The 23620-nt window shown below is 37.9% G+C and overlaps 1 protein-coding gene and 1 long non-coding RNA gene across 5 annotated transcripts; one reads left to right on the forward strand and one right to left on the reverse strand.

Annotated features, from left to right (window-relative positions):
• Positions 1–493: 493 nt before the first annotated feature.
• LOC131256200 (uncharacterized) lies at positions 494–7021 on the reverse strand. 3 transcript variants are annotated; one of them, XR_009176652.1, is made up of 5 exons: positions 6958–7021; positions 1315–1824; positions 1168–1236; positions 980–1036; positions 500–569 (listed from the first exon to the last, which is right to left on the reverse strand). It is a non-coding gene; the product is annotated as an uncharacterized LOC131256200 (long non-coding RNA). The 3 variants fall into 3 exon arrangements; XR_009176651.1 differs by lacking the exon at positions 980–1036 and having other exon boundaries at positions 494–569; positions 6958–7020; XR_009176653.1 differs by lacking the exon at positions 980–1036 and having other exon boundaries at positions 494–569; positions 1315–1818; positions 6958–7018.
• A 6487-nt stretch (positions 7022–13508) lies between these two features.
• On the forward strand, positions 13509–17515 carry LOC131256201 (pre-mRNA-splicing factor sap145-like). Of its 2 annotated transcripts, XM_058257220.1 has the most exons (6): positions 13509–13665; positions 16087–16188; positions 16279–16398; positions 16514–16576; positions 16783–16904; positions 16981–17515. In XM_058257220.1, the coding sequence occupies exons 2-5, from the start codon at positions 16102–16104 to the stop codon at positions 16810–16812; spliced, it is 300 nt and encodes a 99-aa protein (XP_058113203.1). In that variant the 5' UTR covers positions 13509–13665; positions 16087–16101; the 3' UTR covers positions 16813–16904; positions 16981–17515. The 2 variants fall into 2 exon arrangements, with proteins under 2 accessions (XP_058113203.1, XP_058113202.1); XM_058257219.1 differs by lacking the exons at positions 13509–13665; positions 16087–16188; positions 16279–16398 and having other exon boundaries at positions 16415–16576.
• The last annotated feature ends 6105 nt before the right edge of the window (positions 17516–23620 follow it).

The following is a 23620-nucleotide window of genomic DNA, read 5'->3' on the forward strand; positions in this document are numbered from 1 at the left end:
ATCTACATTGCGGACCCGACTTTTGTTTTTTTTCTCATCTGATGAACGTCCTGGATCCCATACAAATGTGTCAAATTGGCACATGTGAAATTATTATAGCGTGGTAAACTAAGTAGTGTAAGAGTAGAAACTTCAAGAGAGCTTTCTAAATGAAAACTTACCAAACCCATCAAAGAAATGGCATTATAAAAAAATAAATAAATAAATAAAAATCACAACTATATGTTTGTTGAACAAGGTCTTTCATCCATAACCATTAAAAACCATCATAGCTTAGTGTTTATTTTTTTTTCAACCAAATGCAGAAACAGAATAATACACTTTCATGACAAGTCATGCCACAGGCTCACCATTTATGAGCAAATAAAAGAAAAGATACATTAGTTACTCCCACCTCAGAAGCAAGCATCCGCATATATGGTCAGAAAAGAAATGCGGAGCAATTACAAAAAAGGCAAGAAAACAGAAGGTAATAAGAGAACTCAATGCACATTTCAGAAACTATCGAGTACCTGTACGAGACCATGCAAGGTCAACTTGGCCTCATCATCCACATATATCTCCATTGGCTGAAACGGAACAAATGTCAAATTAAAGCAGATTAGGAGCCTCTCCTCAAGCTAATTGAATCCAGTTGGATGATGTACGGACAACTCTGGGAACCGACTCTGGTCCATGTCTGACTTGAAATACTAGCATTATGCTTCCTAATAGAAACTTGTTTAATTCACAACCTTTTAATCCATATCCTACCCAAAATAGATCCCATTAGTAAACAACTGATACTCAACTCCTGATCACAGCCTTATGTACTAAACAACCAGGTATACGACAACTGAGTGACATTGAAGACAGCAGCACAAGTAGGCTACAAAAGTAGCTCCAACAATGTAGATGATTAACCATCATTAGCCCAAGTAAAATAATTGAAGTTCTAGGTGACCTGTATATTGTATTTCATACTTTTACTAGCACAAACCTGGAATTACTAAACTGAAGCATCCTAAGGAAGAAATACCACACCCCCAAAAGTGAACTGGAACATATAGGACCCAGGCAAACATGTCAAAACACACACACACACACACACACACACACACACACACACACACAAACACAAAAGGTTCCAAAGGAAAAGACCAAGGTTAATTTGATGAAACTACACACCTGAATTTCCTTATCAAAGGCCATAACCTTTACTTCATCACTAGAAAGAGCAGCATCCTTCTTGGCTTTCTAATACCAACCACCATTCGATTTCTTTCAGCTCTATGAAATGATAAAGATAGATCTTAACAATGAATTTGCACTCACCTTGAGATCATCAAGATGGTCAAGTATGAAAAATCGTGCTTCGTCTTTCAATCTAGAGTAGAAACCTACAAAATTCTTTAGCTTTAGTTCAGCGGAAAAGTTTTGATGTGCATCTACAATCTCAAATTCAGGATTCCCATTTCCAACTGTGCCTTCTTAGAAGGCATCCTTGAATTCCCAGTCATTTTCATCCAAATCATCATCACCATTTACTAAATCTGAATTCAGGCCCAACTGAGTTGAACTAAATTCATTTGCAGTGGGTTGTCGAGTAGAATTTACAGTGGATATCTGCTCAGCTTGACTGTACAGATCTGAAATAAGATCACTAAAAGCACTGCTCCAACCAGAATTGACGCCATTGAAGCCATTGCTAACAGAGGTGGTGAGTCCATGAAAAAACCCCTCTTCGGCGTCAAACATATCACCATAATCCGGTTTTCCATTGCTAAAAGTATATGAAGGAGTGGTTCCTTGACTATCCTCCAACATTCCTTCAATGCCCTGCAACTAAAAATTATTGAATTATCAAATATAGCTAGCATTCTTACAATTCATGTGCCACAAGACTACAGGCAAACTTCAGTAGTAAATAAAAAGTAGGTGGTACATTTTTTTTTAAATGTGAAGAGTTACCAGCAGTCTATCACTGAAACATGCAACTTTTACAAAATTGAAAACCAGGTATACTATCCCTTGATTTTAAATTAGCAAAGGAGGATTTGGGAATGTAAGCATGGAATCTAATTGTCACCTCTGATCCAGAGGTTTGACACTTCAGCTTTAGAGAAATGTGTAAAGTTCATTGCTGTCATTAGTATGAAGCTCACTTTAGCCTTATGGGTTCTTTTTATTCTTACTTTCCTATTGTTTTTTTTTTTTTTAAGAGATGCATGGTGCATGAGATATTGTAAAGGTTCCCTTTGTTATTTTTCTGTTGCCTTCTAGAAATGTATTATACATTGATTTAAACTTGATTTTTTTTTCTTCAGGTGACTGTCATGATCATGTCATTGAAGGCTGGAAATCTCAGTCTAAACATGGTTGCTGCCTGTCACATTATTCTTATAGAGCCTTGGTGGAACCCAACTACCGAAGATCAAGCTATTGACAGGGCACATTGAATTAGGCAGACTCGCCCTGTGACTGTTTCACGGCTAACATTTAAAGATACAGTGGAGGATCGGATATTAGCTCTCCAGGTAAGTTTCTGTTCATAGTCTGCTGGATCCATGGATTTAATACTATAGGATGACTTTGATGTAACTTGTTTGACTTGTAGTTAGGCATATGGCAAAAAAAAAGGAACGGGAAATATTCATTTCTAGTTCAGCCTCAATTGTTAGAAATACGGTAAAAAAAATTAAATTAAAAATGGTAAAATAATAGAAACACCAAAATTCAGCGAATGGAAAGTTCACGTTTAATATGGTTTAGACAAGTAGTAGACATGCATCTTGAGATTAGGGCCCACTGTAATCTTTATTTGCCATCCAACCTATTGATTAGGTCAAACAGACCTGGACGAAGGGATCCAAAACCTTTCTAGCCCCATATCAACATCTTCATGCAAATGAACCTCTGATACATGACTGTCTTCTCTCAGACAACACCTATACACTAATCCGCAATTAGGGAATCGACAATACAAATCCCTAATTAGGGATTCGAAACTCAAAAAATCCCAATACACAAATCATTGCACATTGTTGCTTGAAGGATTAAAAAAATGCCAAAAAATGCCCAAATTGATATGAATAGATAAGGGGGGAGAGAGAGAGAGAGAGAGAGAGAGAGAGAGAGAGAGATACCTGATGTTGCAGCAGAGATCGAGTGGAGAGACAGATACCTGATGTTGCAGCAGAGGGCCGAGGAGATAGAAAGAGAGAGGACTAGGGTTTTGAGAGAGAGAGAGAGAGAGAGAGAGAGAAGACTAGGGTTTTGAGAGAGAGAGAGGGAAAGCGATCGGAGAGGGAGAGGCAGAGGGAGAGGCAGAGAGAGGGAGGGAGAGAGAGAGGGAGAGGGCCGGAGATGGAGAAGGAGAGGCAGAGAGAGCGGCAGAGCGAGGGAGTGAGAGGGAGAGCGAGCGGCAGAGTGATGGAGTGAGAGGGAAACCGAGCGGCAAAAAGAGGGAGTGAGAAGGAGAGAGAGAGGCGCGCGATAGGTTAGGGTTTTTTTCCTTTTCTTTTATATGTATCTATACGGACCTGCCGGCAGCCGTTAAAACTAGCAGCCGGCAAAGCATTAGCCCATCGGTCAGCTAAGGCCTATTTTCTTGTAGTGAACTCTTAATATGTAAGTGCTAATTGTAAGAGTTAACAAACAAGCCATTAGTCTTTCATCTGCCTCATTCTGATATGCAAATAAATAAATAAATAAAAAGGAAGAAGAGAGGACTGGATGGGCTTCTAACGAACATTATAGTGGCCCTATATAACAGAGCTTCCCCGCTTAGGAAGCTAGTTTGACAAGCTGTCATAGGCAATCTGCTTCCTTACACTACAAGAAAGTTAGCACTTGACCGCCGGTAAATCCATTGCCTGCGGTCAAGTAACCGCCGGTAAAAGCCCCATCGGTAAAGGCTTTACCGGCAGTCGTCATGCTTTACCGACAGTTAAGATGACCGCCGGTATAGGCTTTTACGATTAGATCAAATGTGACTGTTCACCATTGCAATGAATGTGCAATTTAATTGCAATGAATTAAAAATTTATTAGACATTTCATTTGGCATGAAATGCCTTAATATTAATTAAATGTGCCCGCTTGTTATTCTCAAGTCCAACTTGAAACCAACAGAATTACAATTTAGAAGTTAGCCTGTCGAGTGCGTTTGGATACACTATCAAATTGAATCTTGGGTATCTCCCATCTATTGAATCCATTGAACTAGAAAAAAAAAATAGTCCCAAGTCCATTTTCCCACACTTTTATTACATTTACTATGCTAAAAGATTATTCCGCTCATCAGATTGCACCCATTTTACTAATATCAAGTTCAGAGTACTGCTGGAAAAAACTAGAGATCTTATTTGAAGGCTTTACCACATAAATATTCTAACTAATGTGAACTATTTAGGAACAGAAACTAGCCAATGACAGATGGGTACAATATAGACAGTCGAATAAACACATCTAGAAAACTAAGTAACAGCTGAAACTCCACATGACTCACAAGCTTCTTTTCTTGTAGTTGTCCAAGAAAACCATGCTGATTTAGTGCCCGGAAAACTAAGAAATCTGCCTTGCCAACATATTGCTTGACATTGAAATTAAAGGGAAAGTGTTCAAAATATTGAAGAGTGAAAAAACATGGTCGAGTTAAAACAAAAGAATGGTACATGTATACAGACAGAATAATCCATTTTGGATAAATACTAAAGAAAAATATCAGAAAGTACTTGTTATTCATGTGATCTCGTTATTCATAGTTCTTATCAATACTATTAGACCCAGGATCAGGATTTTCTGGAGGTTCTCCTAAACCAGCACTCAAGACCCCTGATATCCATGAGAGACATACTAGAATGCAGCACACGACACTGATCATCAAGCAAAACCTTTGACAACTACTTGGCATGGTGCCAAACCAGCCATCATGATGGTGCTACAAGGTAGAAATAGCACATGGCTAACAAAGAGGTGTATTGCTCAGGAGCACTTGCCATCAATCCAGATGTTTGGATGCATGATGCCTTGCTCCAGATCATACATTCTGTCCAACACCATAAACAGATTAACTATAATTAAACAAACCACAACTTCATCAAAACCAGAATGAACAAGAAAAACACTCGAAAAACCAGTTGAGAAAACCAGCAATACCCGAAAAACTATATATGGGAGAGTTCAAGTGCATGTAGACATTCAAAATGCAAGACCCAATTAAGAATACCAGCAATACCAAATTTCCAAAAAGCCAGATATGAGAGTATCCAAGTGCATGTAGAAGTTCAAAATGAGACCCAATTGTAGAGCCAACAAACATCGCATATAAAACATCCACAAAATGGAAATTTCGCTGCAGCTAGCCTATCAGTCATTCCAAATTCAAACAATCAGGCATTAAAAAACCAACAATGATAAATTAGAGAAATTTTTACTGAATGCACTGTAACTTGGGAATGGAGAAGAGTCTCATAAATTTATTTTGATCATGGTCTGGTTAGATGGAATTTCAGTGATTCAAATCTGACATCTAGATTAATTTAAGGTTTCAAGAACTTACATCCACTTCTCTTACTGCCAAGTAGTCCTGATGAAAATGCATCTACACTATAAGAAGGGGAAAAAAATAATAATTTGTGGCTGCACCGATACGGTCTAGTATGAACGGCTGCCTACATACCCAATGTTAAGAAGATTGGGATCAAGCCACTACGTAATTCTTAATATTTAAATCAGAACATTTTATGCATAAGCAGAGAAAAAATCAAAACAAATCATAATAGAAATATGTGTATCTTCTGTTACGTGGTCAGCTCAAGGCTTTGGGATAAATATTGCCCATGAGCAGCTCTAGTCAGTTCCAGCTTCTAGATGAGTTTGTACAAGCTACTGCTATTACTAGACTATAGCCGCCATAGAAAAATATCGGTATTCTTCCTTCACTTGCAGGATGGATATAGAAAAAGGAATTAACTAGTAAGGAAACTGGGCATTAATTAAGAAGATGAGCTCTGCATCCTTCAAAAGGCATAATAATGCCCAAAATGAAGAACAAGACTATAGAACCAAATAGTTAAAACTTCAATCCTTTCAACAGTTGGAATCAGCACATATGTGGCATGTCCCTTTTTATCCCATAGTAGAAAATGGGGGCGGCAGCAGTGGCGGTGGCAGTCTCATTTAGTTCAAGTGTCATGTAGTAAAGTGTTGATTTTCAATAAATGTAAATCCACTATTGTCAGTCTCATTTAGTTCAGGTGTCAGTCCATCAGAACATAAAGATCAATTGAGTGCTAATTCCAAACTGAAGGGTCAGGATATCAGTGTAAACTTAGACACAAGCAGAGCTACAAAAGGCAGAGTTATACAAGCAACACCTTGTGAGAAATCCCAAAAGTCCACCAACTGCCAAAATCTTTTTTTTTTTTTTTTTGTTTTCAGAAATAACAAGAGAGAGAGAGAGAGAGAGAGAGAGAGAGAGAGATCCCTCCATTTAGCTCAATCCATAGTTGTCACAACCTACAAAACAAAATAACAAAAAGAAATTAGTTGATATTTAGAATCTTATATAAGTTCTATTGTATATGCAAAAAAATAAATAAATAAAATAAAATAAATCTTACCAAACAACGACAATCAGGCCAACAAATACTTGTTCCAGATCCCTAATTGTTCTGTATCGTCCATAGGGTCTCATCAAAGTCTCTTCACGTACAATTGCCACCTGAATATATACTTCTCAAAAACCATTTCCAAGTAGGAACCCGCCTACTTTTGTGAGCGGATCCTTACTCAAGACAATTCCTCTAGCGATAGTAACCCCACAAATACTAGTAAGAAGAACTTCGATTACATCCTACAAATAAAATTTACTATTTAACACAATACATTGCATCATTTGTATATTACATCTAATTAAGAACACAATAATCTCAAAACATAATAAAAGAACTATTCGATTTGTGTGAAAATTTACCCCGGTACTACTGCAAGTCGTAGTCTTTCCCTTTTTCGCTAAGTGTCCCTACAAATGATAAATCAATGTCAATCATCATATACCGACTAAACCAAGGTATGCCAAATCAGTTACGTATCGGCCGTATCGGTCGATACGTAACGGTAACAGTGGGAACCGTTACCCGTTTCGGGGCCATATCGGCCGTTACCATTTTTTGTACCCGTATCGGCCAATACGGGCCCGTTACGGGCGTAACGGCCGTTACTGGCCCGTAACGGTCAGCCGTAACGGTCAAAAAACGGTAACATTTTTTTTGCATTTTAAGGTCCGTTTTTACTGTTTTTTTAAAACTTCTTACTTCCAAACTATTTTTCACTCATTCTACTAGTAATTTCGACCAACCTTGGCTGGATATTTGAGGAAAAAACACATTATATTGCTAATTTTGTTGAATCAAAGCTTGGTGGGCCATTTTTTAGAAATTTGTCAAAAATAGGTATTTATATTTTTTTAATATGTTTTACTGTTTTAATCATCTCATATGATGTGTTAATCATAGTAGATCATGTTAATATGTATTTTACAGATTTGGGGTGCCATTTAATATTTTTTTAATATTTTTTTCTATTTACGCATGAATTTTGACCCTTTTTTTAAAAATTCAAAAAATCAATTTTCAATGGTTGTTTTGTTGTTTTAATCATGCCATATGATGTGTTAATCATATTAGAACATTTTAATATACATTTTACAGATTTGGGGTGCCATTTTATATTTTTTAAATATTTTTTTCTATTTACGCATGAATTTTGCCCCTTTTTTAAAAAATTCAAAAAATCAATTTTTAATGATTGTTTTGCTGTTTTAATCATTCCATATGATGTGTTAGTCATAGTAGAACATGTTAATATATATTTTATAGATTTGGGGTACCATTTTATATTTTTTAAATATTTTTTTCTATTTACGCATGAATTTTGCCACTTTTTTTTAAAATTCAAAAAATCAAATTTTATTAATTATTTTGCTGTTTTAATCATGCCATATGATGTGTTAATCATAGTAGAAGATGTTAGTATATATTTTACAGATTTGGGGTGCCATTTTATATTTTTTAAATATTTTTTCTATTTACGCATGAATTTTGGCCATTTTTTAAAAAATTCGAAAAATCATTTTTAATGGTTGTATTGCTATTTTAATCATGTAATATGATGTGTTAATCATAGTAGAATATGTTAATATACATTTTACAGATTTTGGGTGCCATTTTATATATTTAATATATTTTTTTCTATTTACGCATGAATTTTGGCCATTTTTTTAAATTCGAAAAATCAATTTTTAATGGTTGTTTTTCTCTTTTAATCATGCCATTTGATGTGTTAATCATAGTAGAAGATGTTAATGTGTATTTTACAGATTTGGGGTGCCATTTTATAATTTTTTAATATTTTTTTCTATTTACGCATTAATTATGGTCCTTTTTTTTTTAAATTCGAAAAATAATTTTTTAACGATTGTTTTACTGTTTTAATCATGCCATGTGATGTGTTAATCATAGTAGAACATGTTAATGTGTATTTTACAGATTTGGGGTGTCATTTTATAATTTGTTTCTATTTTCGAATTAGTGACTTCATGTTTTTATTTGCTTATATTGGACAGGTTTTGCCTTGGAGCTTAGGGTTTAGTTAGAATATAAAATCATCTTTATTAGCATAGGTCATACACTCATACTCATATCTAATTATCTAGTATCTACCTAAACCTAAAGAAATGTCTGGGTCTGGCCAACAACAAGTAAGTGATGATATTGGATGACAACATTGTGAGAGGGTTGGTGGTACTAGGCACCAAATGAAGTGCAAGTATTGTGATAAACTAGTGACTGGTGGAATTACCCGTCTCAAACAACATTTGGCACATCGAAAGGGTCAAGTTGCGCCATGTAGTAGGTACCGAAAGAGATAATGCTTTTAATGCAAGCTAGTCTGGATGAGTCGAATGGTAAACGTGCTGCTGTACAAATGAAGAAAGATGATATTTTGGATGCAGCTCGACAGGAAGTGTTTGGCCCTGAATATATGGGTATTCGTGATAAAGATATTATTGATTCTGACGAAGATTCAGATCGAGAATTTACTATAGCTAGGAGAGAGAGCTTGCGTCTAGCTCGTGAAGAGGAAAAACGTCGCCGCATGTTTGGCACGCATGGGTCAGTGCGTGATACAGGGGGGGCAGTAGGAGTGGGAGTGGGAGTGGGAGTGCAACTGGAAGTGCAACTGCTTCTGCAAGAGGGGGTGGGGGGGTAGGTTTGGTGGGTTACGACGTATGTTTGGGAGCCGACGACAGACATCTTCACGTGATGCCCCTATACGTTTGGATGAAGAAGTAAATGAGCCTAGGAGACCCTCTATTGATCCAATCCTATTTAGGAAAGAATCAACTAAACAAAAGAAGATGAAACAAATGTGGAGTAGAACTTCCGTTGAGAAATTAGGTAAAGCAGCAGCAAAGTTATTTATACATGCCAACATACCTCCTAACGCAGCCAATTCTCCATATTAGCAGGTGGTAATTGATGCAGCAGCAAAAGCAGGTGAAGGAATAAAAGCTCCCACGGCTAAGGAGATTAGGGAAAAATGGACAGATGCAGAGTTTGCGGATGTGAAAGCATACGTGGCTACCTTTAAACCTGTATGGCAAGCTAGAGGATGCACAATCATGTGTGATGGTTGGACTGGCCCAACCAGACGTAGCATGATCAACTTCATGGTATACTGCCACTTAGGAACTATATACCACAAGTCAATTGATGCCTCGGAGGCAACAAAAAATTCTACTTGTATTAATGGACTAATGAATAAAATTGTGGACGAGATTGGAGAGGAGAATATAGTGCAGATTGTGACAGATAATGAAGCAACATATAAGCTTGCAGGACATATGTTGATGGATAAGAGAAAACATCTTTTTTAGTCACCATGTGCTGCCCATTGTATTGATCTTATATTGGAAGATATTGGGAAGAAGAAGAATATTAAGGAAATGGTCGAAAGGGCAAGGGAAGTGACGACGTTTATTTACAACCATAATCAAGTAGTTGCAATAATAAGAAAGTTTACGAAAGGATGAGAGTTGTTGAGGCCTGCGGCAACTAGATTCACAACAAACTTTATAACATTAGAGAGTTTATTCCAGCATAGGGAAAAGTTGAGTGAGATGTTCGCTTCCCGAGAATGGCTCAACACAAAACATGGGAAGAAGACATCAGGAACACCGGTCGAAGTTGCGAACACCATACGGGACAACAAATATTGGAAGAAGGTCAAGGCGATCCTAAAGGTGATGGAGCCACTAATGAGGGTACTCCGTCTTGTTGAATCCGATGAAGCACCTACCATGGGCTTCCTATATGATGCCATGGATAAGGCAAAGTTTGCAATTCAACATGATTGTAGAAGTTAGGAGACTTATTGGAAGATGATCGACAAGAGATGGACAAAACAACTCCATCACGATCTTCATGCAATAGGTTATTACCTAAATCCTAGGTATAGAAATGCCCAATCATTTGTTGCGGATGATGAAGTTCATGTTGGGCTAAAAAATGTGATAAAGATATTAGAGCCTGACTTAGATCTACAAATAAAGGCATTGAATGAATTAGATACATTTGGAAATCGCCTTGGTAGCTTTGGAGATGCTCTTGCACAGCATGCAGTATCTAGATTGCAACCGGCCGAATGGTGGATTAATTTTGGAGAGAGTACGAAGGCTCTCAAAAAAATTGCAGTAAAAGTTTTGAGCCAGACAACATCTTCCTCTAGCTGCGAAAGGAATTGGAGTTGTTTTGCACTAATTCCTTCAAAGAATAGGAATAGATTGCAGACTAGAACATTAGATAGACTTGTCTTCATGCACTACAATATAAAACTAAGAATGCGACGACATCATAGAAGTATTACAGCTGCTAATGACGGAGACTACTGTCCAATAAACTTGGACAATATTTATGATGGGGATGACCCACTTCTACATTGGTTGGAAACAAGGGAAAAGAAAATTGAAGAGGATAGTGAAGAATTGGAAATTGATGACCCAGAAATATGCAGAGCGCAACAAGAGAGTCGTGCAGATGTGTTGGACCCAGTAAGAGGGGCAGCGTTTATGCAACGTACGGATATGGCTAAAGATCAACAAAAGAGTACGAGCAATGGTAGCGTGACCATGTCGGATGATGACGATGACCCCCCTGCCCCTGGTGCTGACACTTCTGGTGTTGTTCAGCGCCCTATACAGCTGTCTACAGATCATGATGTCGATGAACATCGAAAAGATGGTACACGAGGTCGGACTTATAAGTGTACCGAGTCACGATATAGCCAGCAGGAGGTGGGTACATCTAGTGGTGCACCAGGTCCGGGAGGTCCGGAACATCAGCAGGCTCATGGTCTTGGTTATTATGATGGATATTCTTATGGTCAATTGAATTATGATGGTTATACTGAGCCTGTTCCATCACATTCATGTTGGAGTAGCCCTCCCGATCAATATCCATATGATTATAGATATCGAGATCCAAATCCAAGTTATTCATCACAGCAGACGCACTCACAATCTCAAGATTCTCAACAGCCTGAGTATGGGCACCAGTATGGCTATTCGACGGGCACTGGTAGATATCCTTACTCCGGGTCAGAGTCGTTGCTTAGTCAGGATCAGTCATCATCTAGTTTCGTTGATCTAGTATTTCCTTCTGGCACTGGATATTATGGATATGCAGCACTTATACCTATTGGACAGCCTCAGCCTGATGGTGACGATGACGATGATGTGGAGGTCGAGCAACCACAAAAAAGCAGATTTTCATTTTGGTGGTGACTTGTGATTCTGAGTATATATTTGTGTTAAGGTAAGTATTTGCAGCAGACAACTCACAACAGTATTATTGCAAGAAGCCATGCACACATTTGACACTACCGAACTTGTATTTAAAATAGCTCCCCTGACAACCAATCAAGTAATCCTTAATCAAGTTGCAAGGGAGTATATCAGATACTACTAATTATTTTTTTTTAATATTCTTGACTTGAGGATGACAGGTCATAGACAGGAATCACACTATCACAGTCACGTGCACACTGCATAGGTATGTTCAAGAAATTCCTCAAAAATAATTACAAACACCTAATGTAAGATATTTTCATTTTACATTCATTCTAATATATCTTTCATTGATAGTAGGTAATTAAAAAATTAAATATATGAATTTTGTAGTCAAATTCAGGTTATCTGGTTCATAAATTCATCAGACAGTCCGATACAACTTCTCACCAAAGAGTGGACCGTTACACCACCATAAATATGTTCCAATTTATAAATGAATGCATATTTGGAATGCTTAGAATATTTTGGATTTAATCTATATTTTTTCATATTTTTTTGGCAAAAAAAAATTTGCACCGTTATGGGCCGTTACGCCCCAGTATCACCGTTATGCCCCCGTATCCGTATCGATTTTGGAGGACACTGTTACGCCAACCGATACCGATACGGGACACCTTGTGGGTGATTGATTTTGTTAGTCAGTTAAAGATACCATTAGAGATTCTATTACATGCCTAAATCGTCGTCGCTTGTGGGGTGAGCAATAATGGTGCTTGTTTCATTATAATTTGTTTCTTTAGTATTCTTCCTTAAATTTCTTTTAAACCCATTTTAGTTTCTCTCTCCTAAGAAGCTTTGTCGAGCTCATGTTGTATTTCAACTAACTTGTCGGAGTAGCCGAGGAACATAGTGATGGATAAGAGTTGGATTCATTTGTCAAGGTATCTCAGTAACTTCTCCTTCTAGTTATTGTAGCCCAATGGTTAAGATGCATTGTTTGATATGTCCTCCAATTGCATTGAATGATTTAGGGTAAGTAATGCATACTTAAGTGGAGCTAAGGAATTCCTAGACTTTGCATTTACAAATACAAGTGATAGAGGGAGGATCCTATGTCCATGTAAGAACTGCAATAACAACCTCTAGGTATCTCGATAAGAAGCATACGATCATATCGTGTGTGACGGATTCAATACGAGTTACACTCACTGGCGTTTTCATGGGGAAGCCACGTCCTTTTCTATGCCTAATCTGGATCCAAATGATGATCTGCACGAATTGTTACATGATGCATTCGATTTTTCGGGTCCGAATAATCAAGAGAGTGATGCAACATATAAACCTACACAGAGACTTAATACTGAAGCACAACAATTTTTCAAATTAGTAGAAAACACTGATAAGGAATTGTACCCAGGCTGCAATAAGTTTAGTAAGCTCTCTTTCGTTATTTGGTGGATGGAGCGACAAGTCATTCACGACGTTACTTGAATTGCTGAAGGATGTACTTCCTGAAGGTGAAACCTTACCAAGGTCTTTCTATGAAACCAAGAAGATTATTGGAGACTTGGGCCTAAAATACAATAAAATTGATGCTTGTCCCAATCCTATCACATATGAGAGGTTTCTGTTGGTACAAAGGTTCAAGCTGTCTGGAGCGAAGAAGGGGAGTGGTCTGTGTAAAAAAAGGAAAATTGCTTTATTCCTTTTACATGTTGAATCAATTTTCACTTGTTGTACCTTTTCTTTGTTTTCAGGTATGATGCAACCATCGAGGGTCTCACTCCAAATGGATATCATGTCTCCTACGATGGATGGGGGAATAAGGAGGAGGTATTATTTCTATGACCACCACACTTTTAAATAATGATATCACCAGTTCTGTTATAGGACTGAAATGTTTCTTTAATCAAAAAGAAGAAAAGTTCACCTTGAAAACATGGAATTCCAAGCCGGTCATTATTTGATATATGCTTTTTATTGAGTGAGTGCTCATTTTAATTAGATATGATTCAATCTTAGGATCCGTGGTTTCTGTATAATCTGTTATCTAGTACATATCAATATTTTTTTCTATTACATACCTTCTGGGCTTGACTATCTGAAACTAACATGCTTAGCAAGTATTAATGTGAATGAATGTTGTGATATACATTTCATGGAGGACAATTGGGAAAGTCCGGTAGGCCTTTTTTTAAAATTCGAATTGACTGATTTACTTTACTTTTTTTTTTTTTTTTTGGTTGTTGATTTTATCTCTTTTCTTAGTATGATCTGGGCTAGATCAATTAAGTATGATTGAGAAGCTTGAGATACAACTTGAATTGTATCATGTACTCATGTTACATTAGATAATAACTGTAAGCTTAAGAGTACTTAGTTGGCCTGGAAATTTTGGCATAGTTAACGGTCTTATTAGCAAACTCAGTTACAATCCTTCTCTTTTCTTTTCTTTTCTTTTTTCTTTTTTTTTCTTTTCTTTTCTTTTTTCTTTTCTTCTTTTTTTTTATTTTTTTATTTTTTTAAAATGTTGATAGGTTCTCGGGGCTTGGGGATTGGGCTGGGAAATTTTGATGGATGGGATGGAGGTTACACAATTCACATGCTTACGGCAGGTATCTTAAATCTTTTTATAAATTTTATGTGTGTTGTGGGAGATCTGAGCTGTGAATCAGATAGGATCTATTTGTGAAGATCACCTGGCACAAAAGTCAGCTAGGTTCATTCATCTGGCAGCCACATTGAGGTTAAGTGAATATATTTTATCTATGTTTAAGTGAATTTTATGTTCAAAACCAAGATTTGCCTGATACAGGATGGTGAAAAGACACCCAAGTCTCCATCTCCAAATCCTTTGCTCCTTTCCAACCCTTGGAATCTGCATTTTCCAAGATTCCTATAAGCATCAAAAATTCCTCAATTTTTCTGTTAAAAGAAACAAATGAAATTCTGTGAAACAAATGAAATTTATTTATATTAGTAGTTGCTAACTTATGGATGGATGTCTGTTTGCTTGTTTTCATTTGCACATCAATATCAAGCATAAAGACAACAAAGACAATAGTATCTTATCATTAATCTCACATCCTTGTAGGATGTTTGTCAACACCGTGAAAAGGTTGTGTATCATCAGTGGCTCTAGGGCACGACTACCTGATTTTCCTTTTATTAAAGCTTGCTGCAAGTGAAGTTAAATTAGCAAATCTTAAGAAAATTATATTTTAGATGTTTGTTTGGTTTTAGCTGAAAATCTACATGTGTGGACTGATCAGATTTTAAGCTTAAAAAGAGAATATAATCTGCCCATTCTAAAGGTTGGAAATTTCTATTAAGATCCTGCAATGCTCTGGACTGAAAATTGATTCTGGATCAAGCATCCATATTTAATCTCCATTGCTTGTGTATTCATGTAAATGTAAAAAGGACACTTCTCCTATTTGTTATTAAAAATTCTGAGCATGTCACAGTGAGACATTTCTATGCATCATAACTGCTAAAACCTGAATTTGGGGACTGCCAAATGGACTCCATTTTTGTTTGCTTTGTTGGCCCAATAAATCTTTGTGGTAGGCTGAGTTTCAGGGGTGGAAACTTCTTTAGAAAGTAGAAATCAACTATCGTTTGTAACTTTTGATGCATTGATGTTCTAAAAAAATATGTTCTTTTTTTTTTTTTTTGTTTTTTTAAATTTTAGTTTTTATGGGATATGATTGTAGGATGTTCATTTCCAATATATTAACTGTAAGTTGCACAGCTATCTTTGTGTTATCTACTAGAAAATTTCAGCAAAATTTTATTTTGTCATCCATAGATTTTCTCCTCCTCCAAGTCAATCCATTGGTCATAGGGAAATCAACTGGGACAAGTAAAATTTCTAATTTCTCCAATTTTAAGTGATTCTTTTTATTGGCCAACAAGGAGTTGAGATGGTTTCCTATGGAATTGCCACCAATTGTGTTGTAGTGCTGATTTTGTGTTTCTGTTTGTGGCCATGTTTGGATTGTGCTTCTAAGGGTTGCTTGTTGGCTGGTTATTTGTAACCAATTATGGAAAAATGCCAGCACATTGTCAGTTTCAAGAGGGGCCTTAAAAATTCACTTCGTCTGGTTTTAGTATTTTCTCTGCCTTCAGTATCAGCAACATGTGAAATCTTAGTATGCTAGTGTAGATAATAGCTTTATTCTGGTTGGGAATTGCTGATTGCAAGCTTGGAATCATTAGCAATTCATAGTACTATCTTTTCTGGTTTTACAGGTGAAGCTTAGGGAGATGAAGCCAGGTGTCTTGTCACAGGAACTAAAAGAAGCTCTTGGTATACCAGATGGTGCCCCTCCTCCCTGGCTTATCAACATGCAGGTGGGATGAGCAAATAACTGGCAGATGTTCTATTTGACGACTTTCTTCCTTCCAGTTTTAATTGGACTAACATATATTATCTTTTATCAGAGATATGGTCCTCCACCTTCTTATCCGCATCTCAAAATTGCTGGCTTGAATGCTACGATCCCTCCTGGAGCAAGCTTTGGTTATCATCCTGGAGAATGGGGTAAACCTCCTATTGATGAAGTGAGTTGTTAATTTTTCTTTCATGAGTACTTAACATGCCATAGTTTTCTATCAGATGTGATATGTTTCTTTCTGTATCTGTTTATCCCCTGAAATTCCATTTTGTGCTAAACAGTATGGGCGTCCTTTATACGGAGATGTTTTTGGTGTCCAACAACATGAACAACTCAACTATGAGGTATTTTCGCATCTCTTTTCTACTTCTCCCAAAAATTCAATAGAAGACTTCGATTCATTATTCAGGTTCAACTTGTTAATGCTTATTCAGCTTTAGTCCTACTATTTCTGAGCAGAACATTGCAGCGTCATCAGCTTGCGCTCAATATTTTCTATCAATTTGCTTTCCCAAATTTATGTGTTAGTTTGTGTTGCTTCCAAAATCAGGAAGAGCCTGTTGATAGGAGCAAGCATTGAGGTGCTTTGGAGGAAGAAGAGGAGGAAGAAGAAGAACAGATGGAGTAAGAGGAATTGGAGGCAGGCATTCAATCTGTGGACAGTCTTTCGAGGTGTGTACCCATCCCATGTGCAACTGTTCTATTTATATAACACTCTTAGTACTGAAATCCTTCATTTTTTATTCAGCACTCCCACTGGTGTGGAGACCCCTGATGTCATCGACCTCCGGAAGCAACAAAGGAAGGAGCCTGAGAAACCTCTGTATCAGGGATGATTTAGACAACATAACCTTAGATAGGATGAGTTAAACCATCTCAAGAAATAAAAGACGTCGTAAACTAAAATTTTTGGCAACCAGAGGATGATTTAGAACTTGTCTAGTAGGTGAAAATTCTTTGCTTTGGATGGTTGAAAAGGATGGTTCAAGCACCACCTATATGAAGCATGAACCAGCAAGTTATTACAGTTTCAATTATCTTCATGCTGTAAGAATTAGTTTCCTTTATCTTTAAATTTTGCCATACATAGATTATTGTTATCACACGTATGCATTTGATCTTAACCAAGAACTGCCGCACAATGGATTTTCATGCTTCTTACATCCAGTAGAGTGCAATCAATTCACATTGATGGTTCTATTTGTATTATTGCGAGAAATCTGACATTCTCATTTAATATAAGATGTTTACACTTTGTTCCATCTCCCAGGACCCCGCGACAAAGTAGACTTTTGAAAACTAAATAAAAACTCTGATATAATGTCTTCCAGGTAAGCAAGGGTTGTGGTTATGATTTTTTTGTCATGTAGATTTAACTTGCTTGGGGAAGCATCTGATATGATCGGTGTTGAGAAGCTGATCATCAAGTCCCTGATTTTCATCCCCTTTGCTGACTTATCTACTATCAATTCAGAAAATTTATTGTTTCAGAAAATTCATGTTCTCTCTCTTTCAGATGTTGTCGACGGCTTTCGAGTCGAAAACTTTTTTTTGGTTTCTGGCTCTTAGATTCTCTGAGAACCTCTTTTTTTGTTTGATCTTCCCAGATTCTACCGCAGAAAATCAGAAAAATTTCTTGTAGGATTTCCAAGGTGTGGGGCTCAACAGGAGGCATTTCCAAGGTCTTGTTGTCAGGGCTGCTACCGTTGATGCCGCAGAGGTCTTTCTTAATTTTCCTTTTTATATGTATTTTTCTCCATTTCTTTTAGATCTTTGATTCGTTGTTGACGTTGTATTTCTGATTTTAGGTTGTTGAAAGTAATGCACCTCAAAATCTTTGCAGGTTTCCATTTTGAAGTGAAATGTATGATTGCATTGTATTGAGGAAAAAATAGGGGATAGAAATGTAAAACCAACCTCATTTCTTTTGCTTGAATTCTACCTCCGCAAATAGACCACGACTCAGATCTATTTGAGGAGCTGAGCAAGTAGAGAGAGATTAAGCGCCTTAATATCTGCGACAATTTGGCTGACCACATGGTAATATACTTAGAATTGCAGTTCTGTAGTATCTGTTCAATTCAATTCTTTCCATTGCTAAACTTCTTTTGGCAGGTGGGTAATATATATTTCCGTTTAGAGAGGAAGAACATGCTGTTAATGCTTTACTGCAATCTGAGTGGAAGGTTCTATGCTTGTTAGTCTCTTACCTTTTGTCCTTGAATGTTGTATTATTGTTAACTCTGATTTTCCTTGGGTTAGTACCTTTGCTTCCCAGTTTGGTCCTCCGGATTAAATGGCATGAAATTGCATTTTATGGAATTAACACTGTTATTGCATAATAATTGCATGTCTGGAAATATTATGGTATTTACCATCCAATCTTTATGTAGATCATATTCTTCCTATGAAAAAAATATTGAATAAAGTAAAACTGGTATTTGGTAGATCATAGAATTGTAATTAATTTACCAAATTCACAATTGATATTGGTTACTTGTACACTTGAATGTCACATGTGAAGGGTGCATATGGATGGACAGGCGTGGATAAAACACATGCATCAATGTGGGGCCAATAGATGTAATGGAATTAAAGTTACAACATTTGTTGCCTTGATAGTTTTTGACTTTTTAAGGACGAGATCAAAGGATTGATTGTTTTCCATGCATCAATTTGTTGAATGCTACTTTTTGACTTTTTTCTTTTTTTCCTTGGTGCAATCAATTGTGCCTAAATTTAGGCCTACAAGCACTTCAGCCTTTTAACGTCACTCGTGCTAGGTGTAGGCCATATTGAGGATTTGGCATAATGGCCACTAAAATCAATACAAAGTCTTTTACCGGCGCTTGTGTAGAAATCTTACGGCGCTTTTCCATAGGAAAAAGTGTCAAAAGCTACTTTTAGCGGCGTTCATAATAAATTTTACCGGCGCTTATTCGTGTCGGAAAAAAGTAGAACTCCGGTCGTTTACCTATACCGGAGCTCATCCCTAAAACCCCATATTAACTATATTAACATTGTGTGGCCCACCTAAGTTATGAAACAACAAGATATTTAGGGTGATTCTACATCCGGTGAATGAGGTGCATTAGATGAAATGGATTGGATGTCGTCTAACTGTTGGTGTAAGCCCATAAAATTAATGATGGCCCCAACTTCCCTATGGTACGGCCTACTTGTGCTTTGGAACGACTTGATATTTAGGTCCTAGGGTGAAGTTAGGCAGTACACATGATGAATGGGTGGTGGATTGACATGATCATTTAGGCCAAAGGCACAATCACCAGAGGTCCCTGCCTAATGAATGGATGTACTTTCACACACATGTTTGTTGAGATGCATGTGTAGATGCATAGCTAAAATAAGGCATTCATCTGCGAAACTCATAAGGTTGTGACAACTTATCCTCACACAAACAGCCCACACACGCCAATCCTGACCGTCTGAGGGTAGACTCTCCCAATTGTTTTATTTAGTGTGGCCTACCTGGATCAAAACTGAATTTTTGTCCTTGAACCTAACATTGGATTACATGTTGAGTGGCCTCAAGGCAGGCCTCATAAAATCAAAGTTGGAGTTTTCTTTTCTTTTCTTTTTTTTTTTCCTTTTTTTTTTTTTTTTTTTTTTTTTTTAAAGCTGAAATTTAAGAATAGCTGAGAGATGATAGCCCACCATAATGTCTATGTGAAATCCACTCTTCCCGTTAGGTGCAATCCCGAATTAGTCTCAACGCCAAAAAATCAGGTTAATCCATTATTTAGGTGGGCCATTAGCACTAAGTGTGTATTCCCATGTTAGGTTCAAAAAAGAAAAAAAGGTTAATCCATTATTCAGGTGGGCCAAGCAAAAAGAAAATAGATACATCCACTCTTTATTTTTTATGGGGCCCACTGTGATGATTATAAGAAATTTACTCCAACCGTTAGATGTCAAACCAATCTCTAGGCTTGGGGCGCAAAAATCAGGCCTATACAATAGCCAAATGGGCCACACCAAGGGAAACAATTTTGAGGGTGAGCATTACTTGTACCCTATTTCTAATCACGTGGTCCACTTGAATCATAGATGCGGTAGAGTTTTCGGCAATGGGCATAATATGGGGTGATGCACCTAATGGTTAGGGTGGATTTCATATAAACATCATGGCGGGACACACCCAAGCTACCAACTCATTGCTCACACGGCGGAACCCCAACTTCCGATTGACAAATCTCTTACCGAATCTGCCCAATGATAATTAATTAAATTAATGTAGGTTATTAAAAAACTTCTTAGAAAAGAGCCTGTATATACGTTGAAAAAGCTCATTAAGTGGCGAGATTTTATTAGCAACCGTATGTAGCTGGAGAGGGTTGTGAGCTCCTCACCACTCAATTTGCATCCAGGGAGGGCCAACCAAAGTTTTCAATGAGGACTTTCCCCCATTTTGACATTTATCTCCATGGCCCAGTTCCAACTTACTCATTTAACAATAGTCAGCTTATTGATCATTGGTGGGCTAGGACTAGGCTAAGCTTGCTACTGTATGAGTGCAAATGGATCCTAACTAATCCCATCCATTTAATAATTCAGTCTATATTTGCCCCCATTGGGTAATCCTCACCAATGATTGAAGATGCCCTGGCCCATAAATCAGACTAATCACCCATAAGGTGAGTCACACATGTAGATGAAAAATGGATGATTAGTAAGAAAATTCAACATCACTCAATAAAAATAAAAGTTATTTAAACGTACATGTGTGGTGTACCTTATGAGTGCGCTAACATGAATTTTTAGATAGGGCATATGTCATATAGATGCCCCACCTGGTTAACAGCCCAATGTCTCAAATGTTTGCCATATTGGCATAGTTGGGATGAGACACACACAATTAAGAACCTTCCAAATTGAGTGTGGAGCCCGCGTTGATGGATGCAGGACATCAAATCCATACGTCATGTGCATCTATTAATGCTCTTTCAAGGCCCCAAAAAATGAGGCCCCCCTTTTTAAATAGAATTTGAAGATATTGGCAAGACTTTCAACTCCTAGTCTTGGTGTGAATACCCACTTTTAATGTGGAAAACAGTTGATGTGCTAGCCATAGCCCGTCCATTTTGTGCAAGGAGCATGAACTTGAATTTTCAAAAAAGTAAAAAAGAAAAGAAAAAGGTAATTTTACAAAAATCCACCTACATAATATAAAATTTTACATTCTAGTACCGTTTTCAAAGATGTTTTCAATAAGCCACAACATTAATTTAAGTAATTGTCAATGGCGTACCTTAGGTTAGAATTTTTAAGAACTTTATTCTTGCAAGAAAAGGGGTCGGCAGCTCGAATGGGCCATACAATCATGTTTATGTGAAATCCACCCTAGCAACTAGATTTGTTATCATGCTAAGTTAATATCCTAAAACATTAGCCCCATTTATGATTTAGGTAGACTAAAACAATTGAAAATGGGGTCCAGGACATCCCTCATCCTCTAAACTCTTTCCCTTGGTGTAGCCCACCTGAATCTCGAATGAGCCTTTAGGTTCAGGCCTAAATTTTTGTGATGCATTTAACAGATTGAGTGGATTCCAAATAATCATCACAAAAAAGCCCTATAAAATCAAGGTTGGACATCTCTCTGAAAACTATTTCCTTAGGTGTGGCCCCACCTGAATCAAATATGGATCATGATGGTTCAGTCACCCTTGAATTTTTATAGGGCCCATCATGATGAGTATGTGAGATCCACTCTAACCATAAACATGTAATCCCACATTAGGCCTAAGGGCCACACTAAAGAAAACAGTTGGTAGAGAAACATCTGTTGATGCAGAAATCTGGACGTCCTCCTTAGACCACTGGGTACCTGCAAGAGATGATAGAAATGGAGACCCTGTTTGCAACAGGGGACCCTCCGATGCCAATGTCAGATAGGCAAGCTAGGTCTAGTAGAACATAGGTTTTTTTTTGTGTGATTTGTGTGTATCTTTCACCATTGGATATGCTCTTATTTATAACTAAAAGGTGCGGTGTCGTAGATGACAATCTCTCTATTTAGTAGGTGCGTATTGTAAAGGGAATCGTATCCCGAATGTGTCCCTGTTATCTTCTAAGATCTCAAATAGATCTCTTCGATAAGGTTTGAGTGGTTGGAATCAGATGAAACATGTAGTAGGAGGACGAGGTCGAGCATCCGAGATGGCCTACATAGCCATCCTGAGGAGTAGTTTACTGAAGGCACATTTATTCGAGTTTAACTCCATCTGATACTTCCATTATACGACAAACATTTCCTTGAGGTCGGTCGCATGGTTTGTTACCTTGGTGTTCTTAACCAACATGTCATCAACGTAGATTTCCATAGAATGCCCGATCTGCCTAGCAAACATTTTATTTACGAGCGGTTGATATGTGGCTCCAGCATTCTTCAATCCGAAGGGCATGACTTTATAGCGGTAGAGTCCCTTATGTCTGTGACGAAGGACGTCTTCTGCTCGTCGTGCTAGTGCATGGCGATCTGGTAGTAGCCCGAGTAAGCATCCGTGAAGCTCAGCAGCTTGTGCCCAGCTGGTCAATCCTTGGGAGAGAAAAACTATCATTGGGGCATGCTTTGTTTAGGTCCATGTAGTTGACACATACCCTCCACTGCCCGTTGGACTTCTTCACCAGTACGACATTTGTGATCCAATCGGGATAGTAGATTTATTCATTGAACCCAGCCTCGAGGAGCTTCTCGACCTATTCCCCAATGATGCATATCGTTTTGGCTAAAACGCTCGCCGCTTCTACCTCACAGGTCGATGGTCAGGGTCCACGATCAATCTATGGACCATGATTTCTGGCCTGATGTCGGGCATATCTCAGTGGAACCATGCGAAGACATCAGCGTACCACTTCAACAGGTCGATAATTTTATCTCGCAGTCCTGGAGCCAATAGCAAGCCGAACTGCACAATTCAGGATGGGTCGTTCTCATAGAGAGGTACGGTCGTTAGCTCTTCCATCGAGTATCCTCTTTCGAGGGACTCGTCTCGTGGATCCAAGGTTGTGACGGCAACTGCATTATGTCGCGCTCCTGCCCTCAATGCCATAGAATAGCACTAGCGGGCTTTGTGCTGGTCACCTCTAACTCGCCCGACGCCGTGGTCGGTGGGGAACTTCATCATGAGGTGGTAGGTTGAGACTACCATCCTCATACCATTGAGAGATGGTCAGCCAAGAATGATGTTGTAAACAGAGGGACAGTCTACTACCAGGAAGTCAACCATTGTCGTCATTTGGTTTTTCTATTCTCCTGCGTAGACCTAGTCATGAGTCGAGTCAGCTCGAGAAACTCAATCGACTCGACTCGAAAAAACTCACATCGACTCACTGGGACGGGTTGAGTCGAGTCACACTAGGGAGCT

Source organism: Magnolia sinica, chromosome 9, assembly GCF_029962835.1.
Source record: "Magnolia sinica isolate HGM2019 chromosome 9, MsV1, whole genome shotgun sequence".
In the NCBI taxonomy this organism is placed as follows: domain Eukaryota; kingdom Viridiplantae; phylum Streptophyta; class Magnoliopsida; order Magnoliales; family Magnoliaceae; genus Magnolia; species Magnolia sinica.